The sequence below is a fragment of the Orcinus orca genome, chromosome 20, assembly GCF_937001465.1.
Source record: "Orcinus orca chromosome 20, mOrcOrc1.1, whole genome shotgun sequence".
In the NCBI taxonomy this organism is placed as follows: domain Eukaryota; kingdom Metazoa; phylum Chordata; class Mammalia; order Artiodactyla; family Delphinidae; genus Orcinus; species Orcinus orca.
The window spans coordinates 52,080,444-52,107,758 of record NC_064578.1 but is presented as its reverse complement, the minus strand read 5'-3'; the positions used below and the strand labels follow the sequence as shown (position 1 = coordinate 52,107,758).

General features: G+C 54.3%; 1 protein-coding gene across 4 annotated transcripts in view; it reads right to left on the bottom strand.

Annotated features, from left to right (window-relative positions):
* Nucleotides 1-2,284: 2,284 nt before the first annotated feature.
* PRR12 (proline rich 12) overlaps nt 2,285-27,315 on the bottom strand; it is a 28,396-nt gene continuing 3,365 nt past the window's right edge. Inside the window, exons 3-14 of one of the 4 annotated variants that reach the window (XM_049703775.1) lie at nt 26,203-26,364; nt 22,808-26,118; nt 21,651-22,296; nt 19,336-19,739; nt 11,191-11,307; nt 10,811-10,944; nt 10,032-10,510; nt 5,693-5,818; nt 5,497-5,594; nt 3,620-3,766; nt 3,421-3,516; nt 2,285-3,259 (exon numbers count right to left, since the gene is read on the bottom strand). In XM_049703775.1, coding sequence (XP_049559732.1) covers nt 3,113-3,259; nt 3,421-3,516; nt 3,620-3,766; nt 5,497-5,594; nt 5,693-5,818; nt 10,032-10,510; nt 10,811-10,944; nt 11,191-11,307; nt 19,336-19,739; nt 21,651-22,296; nt 22,808-26,118; nt 26,203-26,364 — 5,867 coding nt within the window. In that variant the 3' untranslated portion in view covers nt 2,285-3,112. Of the gene's footprint in view, nt 3,260-3,420; nt 3,517-3,619; nt 3,767-5,496; nt 5,595-5,692; nt 5,819-10,031; nt 10,511-10,810; nt 10,945-11,190; nt 11,308-11,790; nt 11,884-19,089; nt 19,256-19,335; nt 19,740-21,650; nt 22,318-22,807; nt 26,119-26,202; nt 26,365-27,315 lie in introns of those variants that run through there. The other 3 variants (XM_012539245.3, XM_049703777.1, XM_049703776.1) reach the window with 3 other exon arrangements.

Genomic DNA, 27,315 nt, shown 5'->3' with positions numbered 1-27,315 from the left:
CCCTCTCTTTATCCATCTTTGTCGTCCTCTGCCTCTCCCCCCTCCTGCCATCTCTTGGACCTCCACCAAGCCCCCCAGGGTCTCCTGCTATGGGTAACAGCAGCTAAGCGTTGAACAGCACTTCAAACGAATTGTTTTCCTTTGTCTTGACAAAAGCCCATTTTACAGATGACAAAGCTGACGACAGAAGCTGTCATCCAACTCGTCTGGTCAGTGCTGGAGCTGAGATTCAAATTTGGTAAACTGAATTCCAAAGGCCAACCACAAGGTTATTCTGTCCCCAAAGGGATGATATTGTCCCCACAAGTCACTTCCTGAGCACATTATCCAATTTCTGCCCTGGATCTCTAACCTGGGACAATCCTGGAACCTTTGGCTCCAATATAACATCCCAGTCCAGAGACTTGAACATGCCACTCCCTCTCAGAGGATGCATTCGTGATGTGCTACAAGCCAGAGTTCAAGGACGTTAATGACTCATCTTTACTCTAGAAAGTGAATGGCCCATCATTCACTCTCTTGTGGTCCTCAAATGCTACTATCACTCCTCTGACCTGTAAAACCAGGGCTCTACAATTGATAACATTGGTCATGGTCTAGCCAATATCCAAGGTTCTAGAACAGGGGTTCTTCCTCAGTTTCACCCAGAAGAGAATCTAGAACGCTGATGATCCACTCCCTTTTTTTTTTAATATTTACTTGGTTGCACTGGGTCTTAGTTGTGCAACTTGCCCGCTCCTTAGTTGTGGCATGCAAACTCTCAGTTGCGGCATGCATGTGGGATCTAGTTCCCTGACCAGGGATCGAACCTGAGCCCCCTGCATTGGGAGTGTGGAGTCTTAACCACTGCACCACCAGGGAAGTCCCTGATGATCCACCCTTAAATCTCATGTTTGGTCTTTACCTACTGACCAGCCATCTTCAATGCCAAGTCCAGAGTTCAAGAATACCAATGGTGGGCTTCCCCGGTGGCGCAGTGGTTGAGAGTCTGCCTGCCGATGCAGGGGACACAGGTTCGTGCCCCGGTCCGGGACGATCCCACATCCCACATGCCGCGGAGCGTCTGGAGCCTGTGCTCCGCAACGGGAGAGGCCACAACAGTGTGAGGCCCGAGTACTGCAAAAAAAGAATACCAATGGTCTATCTTTGAGGATGTGTCCAGACTCTAGAACAAGGGCTTACTCACTACCTTACAGGCTGGGTTCTAGTAGACTGCCAGTTGACCTCCACACTTTCTTTTTTGACTGCACTGTGTAGCTTGAGGATCTTAGTTTCCCAACCAGGGATTGAACCCAGGCCACTGCAGTGAAAGCACCAAGTCCTAACCATTGGACCACCAGGTAATTCCCAACCTCCAAATTTTTAACACCCTTATTCTAGAACATTGTTCCTCAAACTTGAATGTATGGTAGAATCCTCCCAGGATTTTATTAAAAAATGGGTTCTGACTCAATAGAGCTGAGAAACAGCCCACGAGTCTGCATCTCCACAAGCTCTTCAAGGACTCTAAGAAGGCATGAGAAGACAGAAATCCACATTCAACTCTGCAGGCCGACCTCTAAAATGCCAATCCACTCGTGACCTGGTAGTTTCACGGTTTGAGAACAGAGACCCACCCTCAAGCTTATCTCAGGGAGCCAAGAGAAAGCTGCTTAACTCCCAACACCCATCACTGCCTGTGCTGGTTTAAAAATACACCCCCAAATTCATATTCTTTTCCCTTCACGAAGCAGACCTTGATTCCCCTCGAGTGTATGCTGGGCTTAATGACCCTCCTCTAATGAAGAGTATGGCAGAAGCAATGGTGTACAATGGCCGAGATTAGGACATAAAGATTGAGTGGCTTCCTCCTTGCTCTCTCCCCTCACTCACTCACTCTGGGGGAAGCAGCTGCCATGTCTGGAAGACTCTCAAGCCACCGCCACCCTATGGCGCGGTCCACATGGCAAGTAACTGAGGCCTCCAGCCAACAGCCACCTTAAAAGTACATCCTTCAACCCCAGTCAAATCCATGATGACTGCACCCTCACGACTGACCTCAGGCCAGTACCACCCAGCTAACCTGCTCCCAAATTCCTGACCCTCAGAAACCCGATGATGGTAACTGTTTGTTGTTTTCAAGTTATTAAGTTTTGGGGTGGGCTGATTTGTTACACAGCAAGACACAATGGATACAATGACCCCAGCCCAACCACATCCCAGGGCTCCAGAATCCAGACCTTCTGCCCATGCCACCCCCTGGCCCCCCAACATGCCGCAGGACAGAGGCACTCCAGCCAGCCGATAAAGTGTTTGCCGTCGGGTTTTCGTTTGGCTGGTTGTGTGTACACAGTGTATACAAGTTGAGTTGTACAGAAGCCCAAGAAAGAGCAAGAGACAAAGGGTGGTGGGGAGACGGGAGCAGAGGGGTTAGAGAGAGGGAGGAGGGGAGAAGAGACCGATAAAAAATAGAACCACATCCAGATGACAATGGGATGGGGGCGGGGGGGGGCAGACACAGACAAATCGCAGTAGAAAAGGAGTGGGAGGGGCAAAGAGAGGGGACCCTTCTCCCCCCTCCACCTCCCCAGCCCCCTGCCCTAGGTATCTACAATAAATAAGATTAAAAATAATTAACAAGATGTGTTTTCCCCCTCCCACCCGACACCAAATGCCCTGGGGAGGGAATGGCCTTTAGCAAAGATCTTGGCCTGTGAGGGGGGGATTGGGGGGAAGGGGTCCCCCAGCTCTCCGAAGCCGCCCCGCCCCCCTCAACCATACATAGACTTTTCCTATACATTATGTACAAGGTGGAGGGGGCTGGGGCTATGCCATGGAGGGGGGATTGGGGCAAGGTGGGGGAGGGAAACCGTTACTAAATAGACATTTATACATATATATAAATAATTTCTCTGTACACCGGACAGTGGGAGGAATGGGAGGGAGTGGAGAGGGCTTGGGAGATGGGGGGAGTCGAACTTTGAACCCTGTCCTGTGGGGGCAGCATGGACACACCCTGACCAATGACCCCCCCACCCCACCCCAGCGATGGGGCCCAGGGGTTAGCTCCTGAGGGCACAGTTCTGTCCCAATTCTCGGTTTATGGAGGTGGCCCCCCCAAGCCAGGGTGGGGTCACCCACAGCGGCTGTGGGCCTGTGCTTGGGCCAGCAGGTCGCTGAAGGAGTCAAACAGCTGTTCCAGCCATGGCTGGTTCCGCATGCACTGCTGGACCACCTCCTCTTGGCCCAGGTCCTCAGCGCCGCCCTCGATGGCCAGGGTCTGCAGGGGGTTAAACATGGAGCTGGGGTGGGAGGAGGCTGGGGGCCTAGGGATCAGTGTCCCAGGGAGAGGGGGGCTGGGAGCTGGACTCCTGGGTCCAGGGGGGAGCCTGCGATGGCTTGAATCCCAGGGTGACCCGTGCGGGGCGTGGGTGGGCTCACCTGGTCCCGGCAGCGCAGGAAGGTGTGGTACTTATAGTGGTGGAGTGAATGGTAGAGCGTGTAGTATCCCGACTTGTCCAGCTCAACCTTGAACTCCTGGGCAGGTGAAGCGGAGAAGCCTCAGCCTCCCCGCTCAGCGCCGGGCGGCCCCGCCCCCGCGCCCCGCCCCCGGCCCCGCCCCTCCCGGGCTCCGCCGCACCTGGGCTCTGACCACGCTCCTCTTGAGCTTGCTGAGCGTCTTGCGGTTGTAGGGCTCCCCGGCCGGCCGCAGACGCACGGCCCCCTCCTCTGGGGAACCCTCCCCACTCTGCTCCACTTGCAGCTGGGGGAACGTGTGCAGGGCGTCCTGCGGGAATCCGAGGGGTCAGGGGGACCTCCCTGGACCCGCACACCCCAGACCCACCCCCCAGTTCTCAGATCCCATGTGATCAGACGCCTCAGTTTCCCCCAGGAAACTGCAGATCAGGAAAGACACTTGGGAGTCTCGGTTTCCTCAAAGGCCTGGGGAAGCCTAGGCCTGTCTGGCGACCCTTATAATGTGTTTTGTGGCCCAGCCCAAGATTCTCCGAGACACCTAACATCCTGCCCAGGATTCCAGAGCCACCATCACCTCCTACAAAAATTCTAAGAGTCAGCCTGAAATCCAGAATCCCTAGAGCCAGGCTAACGTCCATCCCAGAATTACAATACCAGACTCATATTCCACCCCATAATGCTCAGACCTATCCTAATGTTCTACAGTGGAATTTTTTTTTTTTTTTTTTGGGGGGGGTTGGCACACGACGCGGCTTGTGGGATCCTAGTTCACCGACCAGGGATCAAACCCGCGCCCTCGGCATTGAAAATGCGGAGTCCTAACCACTGGACCACCAGGTAATTCCCATTACAGTGGAATTCCTAACTCCAGCGTAATATCCTACCCCCCTTCTCAGAGCCAGATGAACAGTCAATCCCAAGATTCTCAGAGGCATCCTAACATCCCACGAAGAATTCCAGAACCAGATTAACGTTTTATCTCATGTTTTCATAGTCAGACTAACATCCCAGCAAGAATTTTCAGAGCTGGCCTAAAATCCATTCCAGAATTCTGAGCCATCCTAACATTTTACCCCCCCTTCCGCCCCAGTTCTCAGCACCACATTAACATCTCCATCAGAATTCTCAAAACCAAATTAATGTTCTCTCCCAGAATTCTCGGAGCCACCGTGATATCCCATCCCAGAAGGGAAATTACATAGATGACTTCGGATTCGAGCCTGAGATTCGAAGAGCCTGAATTACGTCGACAGAGAAGCCATCAGAATCCACTCAACGGGGACTTCCCTGGTGGTGCAGTGGTTAAGAATCCACCTGCCAATGCAGGGGACACGGGTTGGAGCCCTGGTCCGGGAAGATCCCACATGCCGCAGAGCAACTAAGCCCGTGCGCCACAACTACTGAGCCTGCGCTCTAGAGCCCGTGAGCCACAACTACCGAGCCCGCGCACCACAACTATTGAAGCCCGCACACCTAGAGCCCGTGCTCTGCAACAAGAGAAGCCACCGCAATGAGAAGCTCGCAAGCCACAACGAAGAGTAGTCCCAGCTCGCCGCAACTAGAGAAAGCCCGCGTGCAGCAACGAAGACCCAACACAGCCAAAAATAAATAAATAAAATAAATAAATTTATTAAAAAAATAAAAACTCTATTCTAAAAAAAAAAAAAAAAAAAAATCCACTCAACGCTCTGCCCCAGAGCGAGCCCTGGGTCCAGGCCCTAGTCCACCTTTTGTCCCCAAACTTGTACTCCACAACCACGCTCTGCTGGGCCTGCCTAGCAGCCCATCCCAGACCTTGACAATGACCCCGCCGCGCGATCCCAGCTCGCCTCCATCTGTGCTTGCAGGACTGCTGGGAACCCAGAGACTCCCTCCAGACAGCCCGGCCTCCACTACTCTCCTGGCCCAGCCCGACCCTTCCAACGATCGCCCTTCCAGGGCCTGATGCTCTGGGGACCAGCGCAGTGGCTGACGTGCACATGTCTCCTCTGTGCCTGAGCTCTGGGCCCCAGACGCCGCAGGCCAAGCCCCCCCAAGCACCTGCAGGGCTGGGCTCAGCGACAGCCGCTTTAGGACTTTCTTCTTGTGCTCATTCAGGAGGCCATCGATCTTCCGCATGGGCGGGAGGTACAGCTCGTCTGAAAGGCAAGACAGGGTATCAGAAGAGATGCAGCCTCACGATGTATGGGAGGCAAAGGAGGGGTAGGGGGCTCTGGGCCCCCAAGCCTCTGCTCACCATGTGTGTCCTCCAGGGCCTGGATCATATCCGGGTCGAGTGCCGTGCTCACCAGCATCTCCACATAGCTCCGGTACATCTCCCGCATCGCCCGGGTCTTCAGCAGACGCCCAGGTACTGCCCGCTCTGGGGGAAGAAAGGGAGACATGGCCCATCATTCCAACTTTCTCCAAGGCCGCCTGTGTGGCAGACAGTATTCTAAGCTCCAGGGACCAGGAGAGAAATCCCTACCCTCAGTGAGGTCCACGTCCACTGGGGAAGACTCCCCAACACCAGGACAATATACTCTAACGGTGAATCACAGGTACCGTAATGAGCTCAGCCTGGCAAGTCAGGGAAGGCTATTAAAGGTCACACACACGCTGAGCCTTGAGTGATAGGAAAGAGTATTCCAGGCCGGTGACCACTGTGTTTGATTAGTTTAGTGTAGCTTCAGTAAAGTCTAAAGAAGCAGCAGAGTTGGTTTCCAAACCAGTGAATCAAGTCTGAGAGATGAGTTGGTTTCCAAACCAGTGAATCAGGTCTGAGAGATCAGGTCACAAAAGGCAAGACTGAGGAAGGAGATGGGAGCTGAGACTGCACAAGTCAGGGCAGGCCAGACCATGTGAGGCCTCTGAGATGAGGTAGAAAGGGGAGGGCCTTTTTTAGGGAGGGGTACTAGGGAGCCATGGGAGAGCTATGAGCAGGGACGGGCAAAGGTAAGTGGAGAGAGACCACTCCAAGGCCAGGGGATGGATCAGAGGGATGAGACCAGAGGCCAGGGCAATGGACCAGATGAGAAAGGATGAGGCTGGGCCAGGGCTGGAGGATCAGGATACATAGATTGAGGGGCAGGAGGGCCAGCATCTGAGCTAGGGCTGTGGGAAGGAGCAGAGGGGATGGGGGCAGTCAGGGCCGGAGGGGTAGGGCTGGGGGCTTCCTTGCAGCAGAAGTGAGGGAGGGTCTGGCCTGGTGACTTGGTTGCCAGTGGGGCTGTGTCCGAGATAGAGAAGCTAGGACCAGCTCGGTGGGTCTGGAAGGAGGGAGTTGCTGGGGCGTAGGCCTGGAAGGTGGCAGGGAGAAGAAATGAGTCTGAGGCTCACGGAATTTGTGGGAGCTTGCCAAGTGAGAGATATGGAACGCCAAGCAATGAGGCCAAGGACGGGACTCTTTTTTTTTTTTTTTTGGTCCGTGCCACGTGGCTTGGGGGATCGTAGTACCCTGACCAGGGATCAAACACAGGCCCTGGCAGTGAAAGCGCTGAGTTCTAACTACTGAACCACCAGGGAATTCTCCAAGGATGGGACTGGAGGGACAGCCACCAGAAACTCAAGAAGGAGCATCAGGGAGAAAAGAGAAGCAGGAGAGCCACGTGTGGGAAGACCCCAAAACATCCTTTAGGAAAAGGCACGAGAAATGTCCACTTGATTTACCCACATGGACGGTCCTTGCTGACAGCTGTTTCAAGAGGCCAGAGTGACCATTTAGCCGTGGGAGTCAGACCCCATCAAGCCTCTGCCTGAACCCTCCTAAGGCTCCTGTCTCACTCGTGATAAAATCCTGCCAGTGGGGCCACAAAGCCCCAGGACCCTTGTCTCTCCAAGCTGTGCTCCTGTTCCTTCTCTGGCCTCACTTCCTCCAGCCGCTGGCCTCTTTCCTGATCCTCAGACATACCCAGTCCATAATGTTCTCTCTCCCAAAGTCACACCACCCCAACCCTGTTGCATTCGGATCTCTGCTCCAATGTCACTTCCAGAAGCCTTCTGCAACTCCCCCTTCCCCCGCAAATATCACCCAGGATCCCGCCTGGATCCTCTTTACTGGATTTATTTTTCTCTACTGCCTTTAATCCGACCCAGCCTTACACTGATGACTTTTCATATTGTTTTGTGTTCTATTACATAACATATTTATCTGATTAACTCCCCCGCTGAGACTGTAAGCTCCCACGAGGATACATGTTTTTGTCTTTTCTGTTTACTGCTGGAACCCTCAGTTCATGGCACATAGTATGTGCTCAATTAACACCTGCAGAAAGGGGCTGAGGAAGCCAGATGAGAGTGAACTAAAGGAAGGGGGAGAGGGAACATCACTGCAGCCTCTTTCTAGAACTTTCATTGTGCATCTAAGAAAGGAGAGACATCAGGTTCTAGCACATGGAGGATCATCAGTCTTGGACCAGCAGGAGGGCTGGTTCTGAGACCTCCTGGTCTGGGCAGAACCTTCAGGGCATCCAGACGTTGAGTCAGGCTCATCCTGCCCAGGAGGGGCTCCTGGTCAAATGGGGTGAACAGAGAGAGACCCAGGACCAAAGAAAGATACTGACCCTTGGCGGGGGAATTGCTTCCCTAAGAGTGCAGAGTTTAGTTTCTCCCATTTCATAGGCTCAGAAAATTCTGGGCTGTCCACATATGTTCATAGCAGCATCAGCCAAAAAAGTGGAGACAACCCAAATGTCCATCAAGCTAGTCCATGGATAAACAAAATGTGGTATATCCAAGCAATGGAATAGTATTCAGCCATAAAAAGGAATGAGGTACTGCAAACAACTATGTATAATTATAAGTAAGCTACAAGAATATATTGTACAGCATAGGAAACATAGATAATATTTTATAAGAACCTTAAATGGAGTATAATCTATAAATATATTGAATCACTATGGTGTACACCTGAAACTAATATATTGTAAATCAACTATACTTCAATTAGAAAAAAAAAAAAAGGATGAAGTACTGATACACACCACAACACGGATGAACCTCAAAAACATTATGCTAAGCAAAGATGCCAGTCCCAAAGGACTGCACACTGTATGTTCGATATCCCTTAGGTGAAATGTCCAAAATGGTCAAATCTATAGAAATAGTAAATTACTGGTTGCTTAGGGATGAGGGTGGGGAGAAAGGGGAGTGATGGCCAAAGGAAGCAGGGTCTCCTTTTGGGGTGATGAAAATGTTCTAAGCTTGACTGCCAGGTAGATGCACAACTCTGACTATACTAAAAGCCAGAGGACTATGGGTTTTAATTAGGTGAGCTACGTGGTATGTGAATTAGAGCTATAAACTTGTTGAAGAAAAAGAAAAAGAACCTGCAAACCTGGGCCTTTTGTAAAGCTCCTCCCTTGCCAGCACCTTCCCCTGACTCAGCATTAACTGCTTCCACCTGGCCAGATTGAGCCAACTGCCCAGTTAAAAGACTACATTTCCCAGGCTCCCTTGCAGTTAGCTGTGGCCAGGTGACTAGTTCCGGCCAATGGGATAAGAGAAGATAGGATGTGGGCCATTCCCAGATCTGGCGCTTAATCAGAACTTCCCAACTTCATCAGGGCTTTGATGAAAAGATAATTCCGACTCTCTCATTTGACTAGCCTCTGTTACAACAGCTATCCCTGCACTACACCTGAAAGAGTATGTGACCTTGAGCAAGTCATGTCACCTCCCAGGGCCTCAGATCTCTCATCTTTAAAATGAGGATAAAAAAATAAATAAAATTAACAAAAACACAAAAACCCCCGAAAAATATAATAAAAAATAAAATGAGGATCATTTTACAGCACCTACCTCACAGGGTTTATGTAAAGATAAAATAAGCCAATGTATAACATGCTTAAAATGATGCCTGGTACTTAAGTAAGCACTCAATAAAAGTCAGCTGTTATATTTATTTTACATATGTTACATATATTGTTGTTGTTGTTACTGTCATCGTAAACCAGACATCATTCTAAGCAATGGAGCTCCCACCTGGTGCCCACTACAGGCTAGTACCCTCCTATGTGCTTTTCTGTGAATACCATTTTTACTTCATTATTAACCCATTTTACAGGTGAGGTCACTGAGGTGTAAAGAGGTGTTGCCCCTTTCCTGGAGTCACGCAGGGAGTCACAGGGAACACCACTATGTCTGGGTCCCCACGATAGATGCTGGTCCCCAATCCTCCTCAGCCCTCAGAAGCTGCCTATTCTGAGACAGAACAGTGCAGTGTTGAAGAACAGAGCGCGATGCTCCAGCGGCTGCATTCCAACTCAGGTGGGATGTCACATCCCAGCTGTGCTGCACTCTCTTGGTGTCTCAGTCTCCTCACCTGTATTTGAGGATAATATTGGTATCTACTTCCTAGGACCACAGTGAAAAACTCAAACAAGTTAACATCTGTGAAGCACTTACAAGACAGCCTGTCACGTGGTTAGGTGCTATACAGCTGTTAGCTACTGCTATTACTTTTAACTTACTTATTACTACTGTGACTGTTTGCTGATGCTACCTGGAGCCCTCTGGATAGCCCCCATCCATGCCTCCTTCTGAAAGCCACAGAGTCGCCTCCCTACCACCAGCCCTACGGCTGCCGATGGCCTTACCATCCTCACTGGGAGCCCCGGGGGATGACTCTGAGTCCGAGGAGCTGCCTGGTGGGCCCCCGCCCACCGAGGCGTTGCCTGCCGCCTCCTTCAGCCACTTCTTCCTCTTCTTGGGGGGCGGCTCAGCCTTCACCTTGGTGGGCCGGGACTTGGGCAGCCGGGAGGTGGCGGGCTGTCCCGTGGTGAGGCTCCGATCTGGCCGAATCTGCCGGCCGCCCGTGCCCCGCTCACCCCGCAGTGGCCGTTCCCCACGCGTGGCCCTCTCTTTCTCCTTCTCTTTCTCCTTCTCCATGGGCCGAGGCAGGGATGGCTTCTCAGGGGCAGGGGGCTCAGGCACGGCCGTCTCAGGTGTCTGCTCTGGGGGCTTCTCGGATGTCATCTTGTCAGGGGTCTCAGGCTTAGGAGGCGGTGCCAGGGCCTTGGGGGGAGGTGCAGAGCTGCCCCCAGCAGATGCGGGGCCCTTGGCCTGACCAGAGCGTCTGGAAGGGGACATAGATGGGACTGCAGTCAGCACCCCCTGAAACCCCAATTCTCCTCCTTGGGGTACCCCCGCCCCCACCGCCTAGCCCGCAGCTCTAAGCACAGAACTTTGCTGAGCTGGTCTCTGTCCCCCTCTCTCTGGGGGCCCCACTCTCTGGGTCTCTGCACCCCCTCCCGACTCTGTTTCTAAGCATTGTGTACTTTAAAATGGTTAATTTTATGTTATGTAAATTTCCTTGTATGATTCACCCCATGCCTGTTGGCCCTGCCCACCACCTGACCCCCGGCCCCCCTGGTACCTGACAGGCACTGGGGGCCGGTGCCAGGGTTTCCGAGCACAGACCCTCACGTAATCCTTCTTGTTGACGTTTTCCAGAAACTTGACGTAAAGGCGCTGGTACCGGTTTTTGGCGTCCCCAAAATACCCCAAATACTATGGAGGAAAAGAAGCACATGAGGAACTCCTTCCTCCGCCCCAGCTAGGCAGCCCAACACCCAAGACTCCCACCCCTGCCCTGGCCCACCATGGCAACCACCCAGAGCCTGCCAGGAGGTGGAGACCCCCCCGCTCTGGACACATCTTGGACCCAAGGTGAATCCGAATCGTGTGAGGGGGACAGTGGCTTCCACACACCCAACCCAGGGCCCCTCAAGCCCTCGCTCCCCTCTGCAGGCTCACATTACTGGTGGCACAAAACTGCCGCTGCCCGTCCTTGATCTCCGGAGTGAATTTCTGCAGCAGTGCCTTCTGGACTCGCCAGATGGGTGGAGGCTCGCGCCCCGTCTGCAACGCCAGCTGAGGAGGGGCACAGTAAGGCCCGCAGGGTCAACCCCCATGCCTGCCCTTCCCAATCCCAATTCCTGGCCCTCTGTCCTCCCTCTACACTCCCTTAGAGAAAAGGCATCATCATTAACAAGCATCAGCGAACTTCCAGCTGACAGGTATCTTCTGGCTGTCTGAGGTTCTTAGATTTGGGGATGCAAAGCTTCCTCAACTTACCATGGGGTTCCATCCCAATAAACCCATCGTAAGTTGAACATATCCTAAGTCAAAAATGCACTGAATACCCCTAAAGACATCATAGCTTAGTCCAGCCTACCTTAAACGCGCTCAGAACACTTACATTAGCCTGCAGTTGGGCAAAGTCATCTAAAACAAAGCCCATCTTTAAAAATAAAGTATGGAGTATCTCATGTAATTTACTGAATACTGTACTGAAAGTAAAAAACAGAACGGTTGTCTGGGGACAGGAGGGTTGTAAGTGTATCAGTTGTTTACCCTTGCGATTAACTGCGTGGCTGACCAGGAGCTGGTGGCTTGCTGCTCGCTGCCAGTGCCCAGCATCACAAGAGAGTATCGTAGCGCATATCACTAGCCCAGGAAAAGAACAAAACTCAAATTTCAAATGCGTATCGCTTTTGCACCATCATAAAGTTTAAAAATCCTAAACTGAACCATCAGGGAACCGTCTATACTCTCAATCAGGCTGTTCATGCTGTTGGTTGTTTTGTTTTTTTTTTTAATTTTACTGAAGTATAGTTGATTTACAATGTTGTGTTAATTTCTGCTGTATAGCAAAATGACTCAGTTATACATACATATATTCTTTTTCATATTCTTTTCCAGTGTTGTTTATCTCAGGATATTGATTATAGTTCACTGTGTTATATAGTATAGTATAGTATAGTACGTATAGTATAGTACACAGTATAGACCTTGCTGTTTATCCATCCTATATATACTAATTTGCATCTGCTAATCCCAAACTCCCAATCCTTCCCTCCCCACCGGCTCCTCGCCCTTGGCAACCACAAGTCTGTTCTCTATGTCTGTGAGTCTGTTCCTGTTTTGTGGATATGTTCATTTGTGTCGTATTTTAGATTCCTGATATAAGTGATATCATATGGCATTTATCTTTCTCTTTCTGACTTACTTCGCTTAGTATGATAATCTCTAGGTCCATCCATGTTGCTGCAAATAGGCCATTCATTCTGGGCTACAAGGTTTTAGTTATTATAGCTATACAGTGTGATGGCACAAGCCATCCGCATGACTCAAAGAAATGACAAAATCTGAGCACTCATCCACCCACCATCTTCTAGATACAGTGTCGGGTCCCACAGTTTGGCAGTGAACGAGATCGACAAAGCCTTTCTTGGGGTTTTCATTACAGAGGTAATAAGACAGACAAGCAAATAAACAGAACAGGGTAAGGTTGTGGCTTGTGCTAAGAATAAACAGGTGATGGGTTACCTGAGACCATTTATTTCATCAGCCTGTCCACAGCAGGGAAGGACAGTGACACAAAGGCTCCCTGATCTCAACTTCCCTCAGCACACTCAGACCCCCATCCCCACCCCAAGGCTTGTGTGCCCCAGCTGGGCACCAGGAACCAAAGGATGTCAGACCCAGCATCTGATCTCAGGGAGTAAGGGGACTAGCAGGGGACCAGACACAGGCACAAAAAAATAACAGCACAAGTAATAAATGTGCTAACAGCAGGTGCCCCAGAAGCCTAGAAGAAGGAGTCTGGACTCAGTCTGAATCCAAGAATGCTTCCTCGAAGAAGTGATACCTAAATGAGTCCAGGAAGGAATGTATCTTCCGTGAGGGGGTTGGGTGATGACCAGGGACTGCCAGGTAAAGTGTGTGACAGCTGTGGCTCTAGAAAAAAGCAACTGACAGGCACAGATAAGTAAATAATAAGAACATAGTGGGAAATATGCACTGAGCTTTGTGATAACCCAGAGATGAATGAGGGACAAGCCCTTGCATTTAAAGAATCCATAGTTGGGACTTCCCTGGTGGTCCAGTGGTTAAGAATCCGCCTTCCAGTGCAGGGGATGCAGGTTCGATCCCTGGTAGAGGAATTAAGATCCCACATGCCGCGGGGCAACTAAGCCCGCATGCCCCAACTACTGAGCCCGCACGCCACAACTAGAGAGGAGCCTGAGCGCAGTAACGAAAGATCCTACATGCCGCAACTAAGACCCGATGCAGCCAAAAGTAAATTAAATATTTTTAAAAAATAAATAAGTAAAATAAAGAATCCATAGTCAAGTGATAAACAGGATTCAGGTAACTCCAACTAACTGATCACGGCTGCCCTGAGCACAAGGCTCAGCAGCCTTGTGTGTGGGATTGATTAGTGATGTCTGCCACTGGCAGCAGCTGCAGCACTGGAGCCTGAGTGCCAAGTACCGGCTATCTATTCTTGGTTTTTGGTCAAATGCTTCTACATCCACAATTTTTCATATCCTGCAGATCAGCCAGGGGAACAGAAAGGAGTTAGAATAACCTGATGAACATGAGGTCCAGAAAGGTTCTTGGCTGAAATTTCACTGGACAAGAGTGAGGCAGGATGAGACAGGGATATGGGCATGTCAATCCCAAGTGCCTTCCTCCAGGATACCATGGTTCTCAATCCTCCCTCCTGGCTCCTCAGGGAACCAGGTCAGAGGCCCAAGGATTGAAAAGTCCGTTTCAAATCCTTTTCAAGGACTGAAAAGCTCATTTACATATCCTGCCCTGCTCCAAAACCTTCCAGGGCCCCCAATGCAGATTCCACAGCCTGGCATAGAGACTTTGCCTCAGTCTCCTTTCCTTTCTCCTACCCCTGCCCAGCAGGTCATCCAGACCCTCAAAGCTCAGCAGACAAGCCCCAGACTTTCTGACCTCCAGGTTTCTGCACATGCAGGGCGCCCCCCTAGGGGTGTCTTTTTCCCTCTCACTGTGGATATAATGTTCCCTGTTCCAGTTCTCAGAAGTTTCTGAAAAATCCATCAGAGCACCCCCTCCCCCAGCCAGGGGAGGGCACCCCCTCCTATGTCTCTTCCCACTGCCGATCTTCCTCCTCTAAGGATCCAGCTGTTTCTCTAGCTGGACGTGGGGCCCTTGACTCACCACATCCCAATTGGGCTTGGCTTCTTTCCCCAAACCACTCTTCCTCCCAGAATCCCCACTATCCACCAGTCATCAGGCCCTGGCATCATCGTCCTTGCCTGCTCCCCAACCAGGGTCACTTAGTCCCAAAGCCACGTCTTTCCTGCCTCTCCTCATGTCAGTCATGTCACTGACCACACCCACTTCCACTTGGTGGGAAGTTGCCCCACCCATAACACCCATTCAGTGGAAGCCACAGCTGATTGGAGGAGACCTGACAAGGGGTAGCCAATCAACAGGCATAATACGAACCCCATCCTGACCCAAAATGCTGTGCTGGGCCAATCAGATTCTCTTCTGGGAATCTGAATTGTGACAAGCTGAGACAAGGGCAGTAAGTAGCAGGATGTGAGTAAGTAAGCTAGAAGCACCCAGCCTGGTGTTAAGGAGAAGGCTGCAGGATCAGACACAGGGGAGTCAGTGTAACAGAACTAAGGCAGTGGACAGACTGTCATCAGGACTGAACACTTCCCCAGCCACCTCCCTGCTGGCCAGGGCCCTCGAAGCAGCCAGATAACCCAGAGCAGATTCTCAAGCAGGCACCCACTGATCTCACCACAGGATGGTCTGGACCCTGCCCACCTTCCCAGGCTCGGCGCTCACTGTCCAGTCACTCAACCCCTTGCATCTCTCCCTACCCATCACATAAACCTGCCTCACCACAGGGCTTTTGCACAGACTGTTCTCTCTGCGTGACCTGCTCTCCCCATACTTTTCTCCATCCAACAAACTTATATGCTCAGAATTTACATCCTGATAAACCTTCCACATCTCCAAGGACTGGGAGTTAATATTATCACTCCCATTTTCCAGGTGGGGAGGCTGAAGCAGAGAGGGGGCTAACCCTACACTGTCCAATTCAGCAGCCCCTCCCCATATGTGCCTCTTGAAGCATTTAAAATGCAGCTCATTTGCATCAACATGTTCTATGAGTGTAAGATACACACTGGATTTCAAAGACTTGGTAAGCAAGAGAGATCAAACATCTCATTAACTTTTTCTATATTGACCACATGTTAAAATGACATTTTAGACATGCTAAGTTAAAGAAAATACATCCCTACAACTAACCTCACTCATTTTTTAACTTTTCAAAAGTGTGGATGCAAGAACGTTTAAAACGCTGTACGTGGCTCATAGGATGTTTCTATCGGGCTGCCATTGTTCTAGAACACACTATGACCTGTGGCCCATTTTTATAGAGCTATGAACTAAGAATGGTTTCTACATTTCTAAAGGAGTGTGAAAAAGCAAAAACAAAACAAAAAACAAAACCCAAGAATACATGATAGAGACCTTACGGAGCTTGCAAAGCCTAAAATATTTACCATCTGGCCCTTTACAAAAAAAAAAGTTTGCCAAACTCTGCGCTAGAGATCTGCCCAAGATCACTGAATAATAGAAACAAAGTTTATAGAGCACTTTCTGCATGCCACCCACAGTCAGAGTACTGGACAAGCCGTAAAGCCTGAGTGCTCACGTTGTACGAAGGGGGTACTAACGGCATCAGCCCCCATTTTACAGATGAGGAAACTGAGGCTCAGGAAGGGTCAACACTAGTCCAGCTCGGAAGTGGCAGAGATTCAAGCCAATCAGATTAACGCCAAAGCTGGGCCCATAATAACCATGCTGCCAGCCTGCCCTGACTCCTGACACACGAATGAGTCCTCATCTGCCTAAGTGGCTCAATCCTGGGGCTGTGAGTCCCCCATCAGAACACATACTCGTGTTGTATTTTAAGCATCTGAGTCCTTGCCTGGCCCCCTCCCCTGCCCCATGCCAGCTGGGAGGTGGTATCAGATGGCCCTGGCTCTAATCCCGGCTTGGCACCCATCAGCCAAATGATTCCCTCTCCCTGAACGTGAACTTCCTCATCTGTAAACTGGGGACAGTCAGGGTCCCCACCCCAGAGCCCTGTTCATTTGGCCCAGTGCTGGGCGCCCAGCAGCACTATCGATGTTTGGTGGAATATACAGAGAGTGGCTGACTCTGGTGCTGAGAGCGTGGGCTCCCAGGGCCAGCAGAACTGGGTGTGGGTCCCAAGCTGTGAAAGCCTGGAAAGCCTACTTTAATCCTCTGAGCCTCAGTTCCCTTCTCTGTAAAAGGGGGATAGTAATCCCTATAAAGAAAGGAGATTACAAAGATAAAACTTACAGGTGGTGGCGAAGGTTTGCACAACAACGTGAATATACTTAATGCCACTGAACTGTACACTTAAAAATAGTTAAAATGATAAACTTCGTGACATGTATCGGTTACCATGATTAAGCTAAATTCTGAATATGATGTGCCCCAAATCCTATCCCTGAGAGCTGGTAGCCGTTCCTGTCACTGCTGTTCGTTTGACACCTCCCTCGCCTGTTCCAGACTGATGGCCACAGAGCCTCAGAAGTCTTGAAGTTAAAATGAAATAACGGACACAGGGCACTAGTAGAGTGAGTACAACTATGAGGGAGAAGGGAGGATTAGCCAGGGAGGGATACTGAGACTCAAGGCATTGGGATTGTTCTGGTAGCTGGCTGAGGAGTGGAGAAGTAAGCCTTCGCTCTACCATTCTGCTTTGACAACTTACATATCTCTTGTGAATGTTCTCTTCTATCATATCGTACTGCGAAGATGACAAAGTAACAATGAAAAGATACAGTCTGGGATTGGTGAGCTGGGGCGGACAGCACAGAATGTGACAGGGTGGAAAGCAAGCAGAACCAACCAGGAGGTGATAATGGCGAAAGCTAAGTGATGGATACACACAGCCCCGTTACTGTATTTGCTCTACTTTTCCCACAATAAAATAGATTGAAGGGACTTCCCAGGTGGTCCAGTGGTTAAGACTTCGTGCTCCCAACGCAGGGGGCCCAGGTTCGATCCCTGGTCAGGGAACTAGATCCCACATGCCGCAACTAAGAGCTCACATGCCGCAACTAAAAAAAGGATCCCGCGTGCCACAACGAAGATCCTGCGTGCCGCAACTAAGACCTGGCGCAGCCAAATAATAGATAAATAAAGTATTTTTAAAAAAATAGATTGAAAGTAACATAGGAAAAAGCACTCTAAGTTCCTCTCGCAAAACACACTTAATAATGAAGTATGATAGGGAATTTCCTGGCGGTCCAGTGGTTAGGACTTGGCACTCTCACTGCCATGGTCCTGGGTTCAATCCCTGATTGGAGAACTAAGATCCCACGAGCTGCGAGCTACAGACAAAATAAAAGTATAATAATATGCACTATCCTTATAATGAATTCACCCCACAATTTTTTCATCTGTAACTTAGAAGAAACAACACCCAAGATGAAATTAAACACGTTAGGGCTTCCCTGGTGGTGCAATGGTTAAGAATCTGCCTGCCAATGCAGGGGACACGGGTTTGAGCCCTGGTCCAGGAAGATCCCACATGCCGCAGAGCAACTAAGCCTGTGCACCACAACTGTGGAGCCTGTGCTTTAGAGCCTGTGCTCCGCAACAAGAGAAGCCACCGCGATGAGAAGCCCGCGCACCGCAACGAAGAGCAGCCCCCACTCACAACTAGAGGAAGCCCGCACGCAGCAACAAAGACCCAACGCAGCCAAAAATAAATAAAATAAATTTTAAAATGGTCCACATCAAAAAAGAAAAAAAAATCTTTTAAAAAAAGAAAGAAATTAAACGTGTTAACATACATCCAAGACCAAACATGGTTCCTGCCCCCTAGTTGCTACCCAGTCAGTGACAGTAACTAACACGAAGAATGGCCTTAGCCCTTGGCGTCACCATCAAGGTGATAATGGCTTGCTGACCTACTGAGTACTCGCTCTACCTCATGCCCTGTGAGCCCTACCGAGTACTCGCTCTACCTCATGCCCTGTGAGCCCTACCGAGTACTCGCTCTACCTCATGCCCTGTGAGAAACACTACACGGGCGTCTGATGTCACCTACCCTTGTCAAGCACTTATATCAATCCTCTGATCCAACTACCTGTCCAATGAACAAAGTACAGCAAAGGTCAGTACACTTTTTCCGTAAAAGGACAGACAAGAAATATTTTTGGCTTTGTGGATCAGCTAAGCTCTGTTGCAACTACTCCACTCTGCTAGTGGACGGGGAAAGCAGCCATAGCTGATATGTAAATGAGTGGGTGGGGCTATGTGCCAATAAAACTTTATTTATAAGAACAGGCAGGGGGCTGGAGGGGGGACGGGGGGGGCGGGGCATAGTGTGTCCACCCCTGTGTAGAATAACTGGAAGTAGTAAATACGCATAAAGTGTTTGTTTTTTTTCGGCCACACCGCATGGCATGAAGGATCTTAGTTCCCTGACCAGGGATTGAACCCGCGTCCCCTGCAGTGGAAGCGCAGATTCTTAACCACTGGACCGCTAGGGAGGTCCCAACATAAAGTGTTTAAGATGTGGCCTGACACACAAGCATTCCCAAACCACTGGCTACTACATCTGCACGTCGTATGTGTGCCTTTTCATAGGTATGTCACGTCAATACCTCAGCTTTCCACCTACAAGGCACAAGTTCCCTTTAAAGCACCCCTTGGCTTGTGTTAGAAGTTCCCTAAGATCAGGCCCTCCTCATCGGCTTTGTCCCTTAGTATAACCCTAGCACCCACAGCAAAAATACCTGCAATAAATGCTAACAATGGGTTTACCTTATTTATCGGTGACACACACACACACCCAAATAACATCTCAGAAGCGTGCAAGTCCTCTGCGGGGGTCCAGCTGGCCTCCTCTATCAGCCCCACGACTGTCAACTCAGGAGGATGAGATGGGCTGCCTCAGCCATCACTGTACCTGCAGCCCCCAGCACTGGGCCTGTCATCCAACAGGCGCTCGATAAACGCTCCAGTGACCAAAGCACTGGGCCCAGTTGTCCGACACGACAGGAGACTCACCTTGAGGGAAGGGATGTCCTCGGCGCGGATGACGAACTCGTCACGCTCCCGGAAGATGCCCTCCCCGCCGCTCTCGCCAGCCTCCTCGTCCGTTTCCCCGCACACGGCCGCGGTCTCCTGCTTCTTGGCCAGGTGCAGGGGCCGGGCGTCCGGCGGCTCGGGGTCGTCGGGGGACGGGGCGGCAGGCTCCTCCGGAAGGGGGGCAGGGGTTGCGGTGGGCAGGGGCGGCGGGGCAGGCGGCGAGGGCAGCGCCGGTGGGACTGGCACGGGCGGTGGGGTCGGCGAGCTGGGCGTGGGGGCCACCAGAGGGGGTGGCGAGGGCAGGGCCGGCGGTGGGGGCGGCGGCTGGGGTGTCGGGGCAGGGGGCGGCGAGGGCGGGGGCTTCTCCTCCAGCAGCGGGGGCTCTGGGGGCGAGACGGGCATCAGGGCTGGAGCCCCACTCAACCCCGACCCCCCAGACCTGTTTATCTGCTTCCAGTGAAAGGCCTCCCAGCCTATTCTGGGGGGTCTCAACACAGCCCTCTTCCCGTCCTGCACCCCAACATCCCTCCTGACCAAACTGAGCTCTTCACCTAGCATCCATTTCTGCCCCCAATCCCCCTCCAACTCCACTTTTTATTCCTCTTCTGCTGACCTTCCTCCTCCTGCAAAGCTCCTGTCTGACCCCTCCCTGACCTTCAATACCCACCCCTGTCCCCAGACACCTACCAGAAGCCCAGGACCCTTTAACTTCTCTCTCCAAGGTCCTAATAAACTTTCCTACCCAGACATGCCGCTCCGGTCCTCCCCATCTTTCCCCAGCCTCCAAAGACCCCCTGTGTGTCTTAGTGCAGCTCTGCATCCCAGTATCATTGCTCAGTGTCCCCACCACAATGGCCAGGAGGCCTCTCTGGTCCCATCAACAACTCCCCCTCTGCTCCCCAGTCCAGTGCCTACAAAGCTCCTGGCCCTGCCCTACCTCCTAGTCCCCAAATACCATTCACCATCCCATCACCTCTTCTCTTGTCCCTGAATGTCCCTCCCTGTGCCAACAAGCCCTCTGCCCCTTATTGCCACTCAGCTCCCCAGTCGCCACTGTGCCACACCTGACTCCCTCCCTGAGACCCCTTCCCAGCCCCAGTGGCTACTCTGAGCCCCTGAAACTGTCTCCCAACCACAATGTCCATTTTAGTCCTGAAATGTCTCTTTGTTGCTTTGGGGCCCCAGTCTGACGCTTACCTCCCATTCCTCGATGTTCCTCCCAGTTCCTCAACCGCTGCTGTGCTTCTACCTCCTCTTTTCCCGCTCAGAGGTCTCGAACTCCTCCACCCAAGCTCTCCCCTTTCCTTTCCTCAGCCTGCTCTCCACTCTCGGGATCGGCAACACCCTCTCCTTCCTGCTACGCTAACTCCCCGTGAGATTTTGTAACATTCCTCCTCTAACGCCTTGAGATCTTCTGACTCCCCAGACTGCTTTTGCTCCATCCCTGGGTCCTTCCAAGCTATGAGCCTTCCTGACCCTTCCAAGGCTCCCTCGCCCCCCATGCTCTCTCCCGTTATGGCAGATCCAGGCACTCTGCTTAGCACCCTCCACTGTTTCTCCTCTCTTCCCTGGTGCTTCCCTTCGGCCTCTCACTGTCTCACTCCCCACTGCCCATCTTTCTACCACCTTCCAGAAGACTTCATTCCTTAAGACTCCTGTGAGCTCCCAAGCCTCCTCATTAACTGCTCCAAATGCCTTCCTCCAAATGCCACCTCTTTCTTCCCCCAATGCCTCTGTTCCCCCCCCATTAAAGCCCCTCAAATCTTGTCCAACCCTCCTCTCAGGACAGAACAGCATCCAGACCAGACTGTACCCCCAGCCTTTCCCGATGGCCCCCCACGAGATTTGACTAGTCACTGCTGAAACTAGTCACGTTTCTCTTTAAACAACCCTCCCAAGTCTCTCTCTGCCCCCCAGACCCTTTTCTGTCCTTTATTACACATCCCTAACTCCTAGAACCCTTCTCAGGTCCCGTGTCCCCCATCAGTTTTAAAAGCTCTCTCCATCCCTGTCACCCACCTGTCCCCATCACTTATAGCCTGCCCTGTCCCCCAGTGTTCTCCACTGCCCACCTTCGGGCCCCCGCCAGTCCACTTAGCACCTGTGGGTGGATTAGAAAAAGACGCCCCTTTCTCAAAAGGCTTGCCCTTAAGTAAGAGGTTACCCTCCATAAACAAGCGTATCTCTGTCAATCATCTGCACTGTGAACAGTGCCTGATTTACACAACCAGACCTGGTGACCTGAATGTCGGGAAACCTCTGCCCCGCCCCCAGACCACCTTCCCAGAGCTCACCAGGCGTGCCACTGCTGCTGGCACTGGGGAGCCCCGGGAGAGGGGGTGGACCGGGGACTGCAGCCTCAGTAGCCAGGGGGGGCCCGTCCGCAGTGGAGGTGTCCTTAGGCCCGGCCAGTGGCGGGTCATCGAGGGCGGAGATGGCCGAGGAGATGCTCTCCTGCAGGTCCCGGTTCTTGGCGACAGAGTCTTCCTCGTCCGACGAGAAGGAGGGCAGGGTCTCGAGGTTCCGTTTCAGCTCCTCGTCCAGCCGCTTGCAGGGCGAAGGGCAGCCGAGCCCCAAGCCCTCGCTCTCGGCGGCCTCCAGCGCACCCCCCAGCCCGAAGGCGCCGGCGGGTGGGGGCTGTGGCACGGCAGGCGCGGCGGGGGGCTGGGGAGGCAGGCCCCGGGCCGGCACGGAGGGCGGCGCGCTCTTCGGGGGGCTGAGCGGGGGTGTCAGGCCAGCCTGGTAGAGCGGTGGATGGCGCTTGCCTGACTTGAGAAAGTCCAGGAACGAGGCCATGAAGCCGGACTTCATCTCGGGCTGCTTCTCCTCCACCTCCTTGATCTTGGCCTCGATCTTCTCCCGAGTGAGGCTGGAGTCCAGGCTGTTGTGGTCAACTCCTGACACAGCATCGCCCGATGACGCTCCCAGACCCTCGCCGGCCTTGGGCACAGACAGCTTGATCTAGATATGGGGGCAGTGGGGAGTCAGGGCCCACAAGCCCAGGGCCCCAAGCCCCCTCCTCCCTCAGACCCAGGGGTCTGGGGCCCCAGCCCTCTCCCCAGTTAAGACCCTAAAGTTCAAATTCTCAGAGTGTCAGCCTGTAGAATCCTAGAATTCATGCCTGCGGACCCCTCTGCTCAGATTCCAGAATGACAGGACTGGGGTCCCTCCCTCATTACTCACGGACCCTCCTCCCACAAGACCCAGGAATCCAGGACCCCTGATCAATAGTCCTGCAGGATCTAGAACCTAAGAATACAAGCGCTAACCCCCGCCTCCCTGTAGACACAAGTTTCAATTCTCAGACCTCTGCAACAGTGGAACCCTGAAATTCCAGCCCTCGGATTCATTTCCTCATGGGTGTTAGGAAGATAAACCACATCCCCTACCGTGCCCAAGAACCTCAAACGTGGTCCCAACCCTCCAGCGTCAGGGTTTCGCTCCCCCTCACCTTCAGTGGTTTCAGGGGCTCCAGCCGAGGGCCCCCGGCCTCCTCGGCCTTCCTGCCTCGACCCCGGCCCCGGCCCCGGGGTTTCTTGGCCCCATCAGTAGGTGTGGAGGCCAAGGCTGGCCCGGCGGTGGTGGGGACCTCCAGTGGGCGAATCCGGGGTCTCCCCCGGGGCCGGGGCGGCCCATCACGCTTGGCCTTGGTGGGCTTGCGGCCACGGCGCCGGGGGCCATCGGGGCCAGGGTTGGGTGGACAGAAGTCAATGTCGCCCAGCGGTGAGAGCGCCGGACGGGAGCGGCAGCTGGACACCAGGTCAGGCAGGCGCCGGGGATTGAGGCGGATGTCAGCAGGCACATCGGCCTTGTCCTCGTCGGCCTCGAACTCGTACTCCTGGGCATACAGCTTCTTGGGCGTCTGGAAAGGCGGGTCACGGCGCCGCAGCAGGTGGAAGGAGGACGTCTTAAGCAGCTTCTTTGGCTTGGTAGAGCAGAAGATGGGCGAGGTCAGGCCTCCCTTGGGCTCCGAGGCAGGGGGTGGCGGCGGCGGGGGGGGAGGCGGGGGCGGGGGGGCCGCCTGGTGGGGCCCACTCTGGATCAGGCCCAGAGGCTCGGCGTTGACGGTGGAGGGCAGCTCAGGCGGCTTGCTGGGGTCCAGGCCCAGGCCTGGAGTCTCGGGACCGGCTCCAGACGCCCGACTAGGGCAGTAGGGCCCATAGGGATCATAGGCAGGGGGGCCCGGAGGCGGCCCAGGCCCCGCCTTGGGATCGCCCTCGTCCTCGGGTGGCCCAGCCTTTCCATAGTCATCTGCGGGGCCGCCGCCAAACATCTCCTCCATGGTGGGGAAGAAGCTGCGCTCCTCGTCTTGCAGCAGGGAGTCAGGGAAGCAGATGGAGGTGAGTGGCACAAAGCGGGGGGCCTTGGTGCCTTGCGGGCTAGGGCTGCGGTAGGCCCCCGAGGGATCCTTGCCCTCGGTGTTAGGTGGGCCCACACCAGTGTCACCAGGCCCAGGTGGCAGCGGCTCCAGGGCCCCAAGCAATTCTTGCATGGTGCCGGGTGGCTCCAGGCTCTCCTCAGGTCGCAGGCGGGGGCTGGGGGCACCCGGCTCCAGGCCATGGCCGCGGAGGTGGGCCTCGAGCTGGAGGGGCATGGGTGGTGGAGGTGGGGGGGGCGGGGGGGGAGGCTGGGGTGCCCCATCACGGGCGGCCGGCTCAAGGAGATGGACGCCAACTTTGGGAGCACTGGAAGAGGGGCTGGGAGCATGGCTGAGGACCGAGGGGAGCAGCTGGGGGGGAGGGGGAGGCAGCACCAGTGGGAGGTCAGGGCCCCCGGCCTCTAGGAGGAGGCCGTGGGGGGCAGGCTGGGCAGACTGGGCCGTGGGAGTTGGGGGTGGAGGGCTCTTTTGGAGGAAGGCCCCCAGCTCCTTGGCACCTGCCCCATAGTGGACAACTGAGGTGGCCAGCCCCTCGGGGGTCTCGCCACCCCGTTCTGGCCCTTTCTTCTTCTCCTTCAGCCTCCCCAGGCCCAGCTCCAGGGCCGCCGTGGCACCCTCATCAAGGCTGGCGCTGGTACGGATGACGCTCTGCAGATGGTACCTCTGTGGGTCTTCCTTGGCCAACTCGTAGGGTGTGCCTGGGGGACCCCCAGCCCCGCCACTCCCAAGTCCCTTGGAGGCATCCGCCGCCCCATCTTCGCCCACCAGGCCATCTGCCCCTGAGGTCCTCGGGGGGCTGGGCGCCTGCAGGAGGTGCTGGATGAGGAATTCTTCATCCTCGGTGCGCTCAGCGGGAGGCCCGCCGGGGCCCGCCAGTAGCTCTGAGCCATCCCCCTTGCCCTTGTAGCCACCTGCTCCGGCGGCATAGCTGCCGGCTCCTGGGGGTGCCAGGAATGGGGCTGAGGCCAGGACAGAGCTCAGGTATTTGCCAGGAGCTCCTGGAGAGCCAACTCCAGGAGGGCGGCCGGGGGCCGGAGGCGACTGCAGCGGGCGGATGATGTGAGAAGGGCTGGCCTCTCCGCCGCCCCCCAGGGAGCTGGGCCCCCAACCACCTCCATGGCCCGAGAGTGCTGGGGAATGGCCAGTACTGTAGCTGAGCGAGGGGCTGGCTGTGGGCAGCCCCTGGGAATGGGCAGCTGGCCCTGGGTACGGCTCACCCTGCACCCCATATAGCTGCCCCTGCAGCTGGTCTGGGGAATAGCTCTGACATGTGGCTAGGCCAGGAGGCGGGGGACCACTAGGGGGCTGCTGGGGCCCACCTGAGTAGCTAGGGCCTTTGCTCAAGTCCTGCGCTTGACCCCCTCCAAACCCTTGCCCATAGGCCTGGGGTCCTAGAAGCCCTTGGGGCTGACCAGGGGAATAGGCCTGGCCTCCCGCCCCCCCAGCCCCAGAGGCCTTGCCAGTGGCGTAGGCTGCTGCTGGCCCACCCAGGCTCTGGCATTTGGGCGTGGCAGTCGAACGGGGTGGTGGGGGCCTGTTGGCACCGCCCGCAGCTGCCCCATAACCACCTTTGCCCGTCTTGTAACCAGGCGACTGAATGATGGGGCGGTAACCTCCACCGCCACCCGCCGCCCCACCTCCTCCAGCTGCCTCGGGGCCCGCAGCCCGGCCCGATGCCCCGGCCGTGGCTCCACTGGGCCCAGCCTTGCTAGGCTCGCCAGCGCCCGGGGAGGGCTCCCCACCGCCCAGGGGGCTGCAGGCCAAGTTGGCCCGGTGGCCCATGGAGGCGTAGCTGCCTCCGCAGCTCAGGTAGTGCTGGAGGGCGTGGGCTGGTGGTGGGGGGGGCTGGGCACTGGCTGGCCGCTGGTAGTGCTTGATGACGGTGTCCTGGCGGGGCAGGGCCCGCTCGGGTGGCGGCGGGCCGGGGGCGGCACCCGAGAAGTTGTAGAGCTGGGGAGAGGATTGCTCGGCGGCGGCAGCAGCAGCAGCGGAAGAGGAGGCCAGAAGGTTGAACTGAGTTGGGAGGTGGCGGGGAGGTGGGGGTGGATCTGGGGGGCCTGGGCGGTAAGGAGGGGTTTGGGCTGGGCCGAGACCAGCGGGCCCCAGGACACCACCCCCCGCCAGGCGCTCAAAGCCTAGCGAGGAGGGCACCGTGGGTGCCTGCGAGGGCTTCAGGTGCAGCACGTCATGAGGGGACAAGAGCCCATTAGCTGGGGGACTAAATGGGGGGTCCTGGAGGCTGAGGGAAGAGGGTACTGGGAAGGGGCGGCTGCCAAAGGAAGCCGGGTGCTGATAGGCCGACAGGGCAGAGGAGGATGGAAAGGTGCTGGAACCCGGCAGGGCGCCTGAGATGAAGAGCTCCGTGGGGCCTGGCGTGTGCATGGCTGGGGATGAGGGAGGAGACCACAGGTCAGAGTTGACCACAAGCCAGCCCCACCCTGGCCCTCCTGGACTGGCAATGGCCTTACCTGTTTGCCAGGAAGGACTGCGGAATTGGGAGAGGAGAGAAGAGGCAGAGGGACCAGGCTGGGGGCCCCGGGACTCCAGGGCCGAGATGAGGTTCATGACGGAGGCGTCAGGCCCTGCTGAGCCTGCGTGATGGAGGCCGGTGTCGAAGAGTCCAGAGAGGCCTGGTGAGGGTTGGGGGGGTAGAGTCAGCTAGGTGGGGGATAGGGCAAGGTTGAAAAGGAAAAGGAGCAGGCCAAAGGCAAGTTGGGTCAGGAAAAGGGGTTGGAGAGAAGGGGCAGATTCAAAGAGGAGAAAGGAGGCAGAGACAAGTTAAGGAAACAATAAGCAGGATGGGGTACGATGCAATCATAAGGGCAGGGAGCCCAGGAGGGGAAAAGTAGACAAAGGAGTAGAAAAATCCATACATGAAGAAAATGGGAGCAAAACACAGAGGGTCCTTATGGTCCAAGGGAGGCCAAAGGATTAGGCAATTCTAGCAAAGAAGGGGAAGGGATGGGACGACTGGAGCCACTGAGAAGAACCAGAGAACAAGTCAAAAGGGGTTGAGTCAAAGTGAGAGAATCCAGATTTTAAAAAAAAAAAAAGAGAGAGAGAGAGAGAGGAATAAAGGGAAGGAGCCAACCAAGAGGGTCAAGGGTCAAATTGGACAACAGCCCCGTTGCTGATCCATCTAGGAAGGAGAGCGGCAGGATCAAAGGAAGGGAACCAATCCGAGGCACTAGAGGCAGGGCCACAGAAAAGAATAAGGCAGTGGGCAAATCTAAGGAAGAAAGGGGAGGTCCAAAGAATCGGAGCCAATCAGGAAGAAAGGGAATCAGGAAGAAAGAGTTCCGAGAACCAAGAGGATGAGCAGACCCAGAGGGAAGGGATTGGGGTGGGCTGGAGAGGCGGAAAAGCCTGGAAGAGAAGGTGGGATTTGGGGGCTGAGACGACGGGACCAATTGGAACAAAAGAGGCGGGGCCAGAAACAGGGGCAGACGAATCCGGCGTGAAATTAAGCAGCCTCAGAACAACCAATCAGAGGAGAAGTAGCAAGAGGCGGGCCAGAGCGGAGAGCACAGCCAATTAGGAAGGTTGTAACTTTCAGCAGCCAATCATTTGCTTCGGAGGGA